The sequence below is a fragment of the Triticum dicoccoides genome, chromosome 6B (genome assembly GCF_002162155.2).
Source record: "Triticum dicoccoides isolate Atlit2015 ecotype Zavitan chromosome 6B, WEW_v2.0, whole genome shotgun sequence".
NCBI classification, from domain to species: Eukaryota; Viridiplantae; Streptophyta; class Magnoliopsida; order Poales; family Poaceae; genus Triticum; species Triticum dicoccoides.
The window spans coordinates 142,894,680-142,898,825 of NC_041391.1; the positions used below are offsets into that span (position 1 = coordinate 142,894,680).

The 4,146-nt window shown below is 45.9% G+C and overlaps 1 protein-coding gene across 1 annotated transcript; it reads right to left on the reverse strand.

Annotated features, from left to right (window-relative positions):
• Positions 1 to 1,340: 1,340 nt before the first annotated feature.
• LOC119323637 (proline-rich protein 4-like) lies at positions 1,341 to 2,773 on the reverse strand. The gene is made up of 2 exons (XM_037597333.1): positions 2,574 to 2,773; positions 1,341 to 2,479 (listed from the first exon to the last, which is right to left on the reverse strand). The coding sequence occupies exons 1-2, from the start codon at positions 2,731 to 2,733 to the stop codon at positions 1,563 to 1,565; spliced, it is 1,077 nt and encodes a 358-aa protein (XP_037453230.1). The 5' UTR covers positions 2,734 to 2,773; the 3' UTR covers positions 1,341 to 1,562.
• Between the last annotated feature and the right edge of the window lie 1,373 nt (positions 2,774 to 4,146).

Consider the following 4,146-nt stretch of genomic DNA (forward strand, 5'->3'; position numbering starts at 1 on the left):
TCCTCGAACTCTTGCCAAAGTATAGAAATCATCCCTCAACTCCAAAACCACCAAAACTCAGTCCCTCAACTATTTAAACCAGATAGTTTTCGTCCCTCGTAACGCCGAAGGTGGTTCTGGTCCGATGTAAACAGTAACTTTGTGAACAGTAATTCAAAAAAAATAGCAAAATAAAATCTGAAATTTTGGTGCAAAGTGTGTGCAAAATTTTGTGCAGCTTGGACATTCTAGAAGCTCGTGAGAAAGAAAAAAGGTTGTGTGTGCAAAATTTTGTGCAGTTTAGACATTCAAGAAGCTCGTGAGAAGAAAAATAGTAAAATGTACGTTGACGAACAATAAATTTGAAAAAATAGCAAACAAATTAAAAAAAATTGGCGTCAACGATGCTCGGGTGCTCAAGATGTGTGCAATTTTTGGACATTGTAGGAGCTCGTGGCAAAATTAAACTTTGAAAAAGTGCACTGTTTTTTTTTTGCTAGAGCTCCTCGGATACCATTTGATAACGAAAAATTGCACGCAGCTTGCGCACCCAAGAATCTTGGATGCCAAAAAAGTCATATTTTTTTGAACTTGTTTGCTATTTTGTTCGAATTTAGTGTTCACCGATGTACAAATTTACTGTTTTTTCGTTCTCACGATCTCCTGGAATGTCCAAACAGCACGAGAAAATAGTAAAAGCAGTAAACAAATTTTCAGATATTTTTGTTTGTTTTTTTCGAATTTACTGTTTACCGATTTACTGTTCATATCGGTCGGAAACCGCTCGAGGGACTAAACTTATCCGGTTTTAAAAGTTGAGGGACTATGTTTTGGTGGTTTTGGAGTTGAGGGACGATTTCTAAACTATCGGAAGAGTTGGGGGACGAAAAATATACTTATCCCAAATAAATATGAACAATATTGTGATTGGTGATGATAACATTGACGAGGTTGAGGATTGGTCGTGTGACTAGTATTTAGCATGATTTTCGTTATTATTCTCACATTTTAATACATTTATGTTGTATGAAACATTTGAGCGTAAACTGCACATGCAGTCATCCAAATATGATTCTCGGTCGACCCAAGTGGAGCATTTCAGTTTATGGTGTGTCCATTCTTCAACAATACGAGCAATCGATCTAGAGGTGTTTACCCTACGTAGATTGTGGTTTAGTCTTCGGATCGGTCCTCCAACACCTAAGCCTTTTTTTTCAAACTGTTGCCAGTTTACATTTTTTTTTATGGTTTTGGTCCGTTGTTGCTTGAAGTCGTGTGCACCTACCTATGCACTAGAAACCTTGTTTCTCTTTTGATAACTATTTGGAGCAAATAAAATAAAATTTATAAAAAAAATATGATAATTTTTAAGGTAGTTCCAAGTTCCAACTCGGCCAATATATACATAAAAATCATTTCAACAAAGGTTTATTTGTAGCAAGTTCAAGATTACTACCACACCTGCAAAAAAAAAGTCGAGACTACCAGGGATCAACATTTCCCTCAAAAGAAAAAAAAACTGCATGGATCAACACGGCCGTGGATACTGAAATAGGCAAAGAACTTCAGGTCGCACCAATCCTCTATGGCTTAGTATTCTCCTTGGCAGGGGGGAACTTCTTGAAGAATGGGTTCTTCTTGATGAACGGCAGGAGCTTCTTGAAGAGCTGAGGGTCCGTCTCCGGGTCTTGCACCATCTTCTGGTCAGCGGGAGGGTGGTAGATCGGTGTCGGGTGCGTGTACACCGGCGTCGGCGGCTTGTGCTCCGGCACGGGCGTCGGGTGCGTGTACACCGGGGTGGGTGTCGGTGGCTTGTACTCTGGCACCGGCGCTGGCTTCTTGTGGAAGTGCGGGATCACGATTGGCTTCTTGTGGAGGAGCTTCTTGAAGAGCTGGGGGTCCGTCTCCGGGTTCAGAGCTGCCTTCTGCTCGGCGGCAGGGGGGTGGTAGATCGGCGACGGGTGCGGGTACACCGGAGTCGGTGGCTTGTACTCTGGCACCGGCGTCGGGTGCGTGTACACCGGGGTGGGCGTCGGCGGCTTGTACTCCGGCACCGGCACCGGCGCCGGTTTCTTGTGGAAGTGCGGGATCACGATCGGCTTCTTGTGGATGTGCGGGATCACGATGGCCTTCTTCTTGAGGTGAGGGACGACCAAGGCGGACTTCTTGTGGAAGAGGTGCTTCTTGTGGAAGAAGTGGCAGAGGAACGCCGACGCGCACTCCTGGGAGGAGTAGTGCACCTCGCCGGGGACGGCGACGAAGCTCTTCTTTTCGGCGCCGTCGGCGTATTGCCGGACGATCATGGACGGCTCCTGCCCGGGGCATGGGTGGTCGGGCGCGCTGTGGAGCTGCGCGAAGCAGTCCTGCTTCAGCTCGCCGTCCTCGCGGAGGAGGTCGGCGCCGAGGGGCACGCCGAACGCGCCGGACTTGTCCACCGTGCCGATGGCCTTGGTCTCGTACTCGCCGTGGGCGTTCTTGCACTTGACAGCCACCTGGAGGCCTGAAGAAATCAATCAAGTGCAGAGTTAGATATTCTACCAATAAAATTGCCCCGCAAAATAACATGGTTGAAGCATGCACATCATCTTTCTTACCCGCGAAAGCAGCCTCAGCCTTCATGTTCTTTCTGGTGCAGTCGGCGCACTTGGCCAAGCCGACGACCATGGACGATGCCGGCGATGCGTCGGCGAGCACGGCCGCCACCAGGACGGCGCAAACGCCGAGGACCAGCAGACCCCGAGGCAGGGCCCCCATTGCGGAATGGGTTGCTTCGAGAAGATGGTTGGTGATGGAGAGTGAGCAGTGGGTGGAGATTAAGGTGGTGCAGTGCCATGCTTATATAGGCCGAGCTGCATGCATTCGGTGGCAGTTAAGTGTGAAGTTGAGGCCAAAGTCTGGCGCCGGATTTGCAGAGTGTGAGTTAATGCCGCACAAAGCGAGCCGATCATTTTGTGTACTTGCCAGATCGATCTGCATGTGCATGCAACTCATCGCAACTGATCTTTGCACAGTCCCATGCACGCAAACGCGGAGGTGATCAGCAACAACTATTGCTGACATTGAAAGAACAGCAATTATTGCTGGTATTGTTGGAACTGGCCAGTTATATATTGCTGTGCTAATTTACAAAAGATAATATATTCATGATAGTATCCCAGATGAAGCAAATTGTTGGTGGCATGGGAGTACGCCATTGAAAGGTGGCACAAATTGTTGGTGGCTTCTTTCTCCTCTTTTTTTTCTGTTTTCTTTTTGGCAGCTTAGAACGATTTTTTGTTTGCTTTTGCTTTTGTTCTTTGTGTCTTCTACTGATACAGCGCAGCTCTACTACTTGGTTTTAGAAAAATAATAATCGGTTTTATGTTTTTTCTATAATCTTATATCAGTACATACATATAATTGAGGATTGGATTTTGAGTCTTGATGGGTCATATTAGATCATGTGGTGACATAAAAAATTAGGATTAAGGATCTAGGTGGGATTTAACAATGTATCATCAAATTTACAGACCATACAATCTTTTGTCTATAAAAAAATAGTCTAAACACACTCCGCTTTACTGATCATATCAAAATTCATGGGAATACAACTTAAGTCTGGAGGATTAAGGAGTCAAAGAGAGCGTGCTTAGCCAGGTTATGTGCCTCAATATTTTGTATCACGTCCTCCGGAGATGAAGGAACATCTTGTAAACTAGCTTGACGTTGGTTTAATCTCCTTGACAATGCTCGCGTATAGGCCCTCCATACCCTTGTGTATGTCATTCATCACTTCTTGGCAATCCGAAAAGCTATCACCGCCTGAGATAACTAGAGATCATGGGCTAGAGAGCAAGAGCTTCCCAACAAGCCAAGGCCTCTAGTGAGGCTGGATCCGTCACCCCCGAGCATTTGATCGTCAAGGAGCCCGAGAACTTCCCTGAGTCATCCCTGCAAACTGCATTGTATGAGCCCTCATTTGAATTTCGCGAAACTGCCCCATCAACCCTGATTTTTGCAAGCCCTTGAGCTGTAGGGATCCATTGGCGGGTGTGTATTTCTAGTAGCCGTTGCAGGATTAACAGTAGGATTCTTAGGACGGCATGCTTCTAGCTCCCTAATGTAGCTTTTTACAAACTGGTGTTTGGCATGTGGAGTTCGAAAAATCTGCTTATGTATCGCCTTTCT

Coding starts and splice junctions, on each gene's coding strand:
- LOC119323637 (XM_037597333.1), bottom strand. CDS start 2,733: ATGGGGGCCCTGCCTCGGGGTCTGCTGGTCCTCGGCGTTTGCGCCGTC. Junction 2,480..2,573: donor GGCTGAGGCTGCTTTCGCGG/GTAAGAAAGATG, acceptor TGATTTCTTCAG/GCCTCCAGGTGGCTGTCAAG.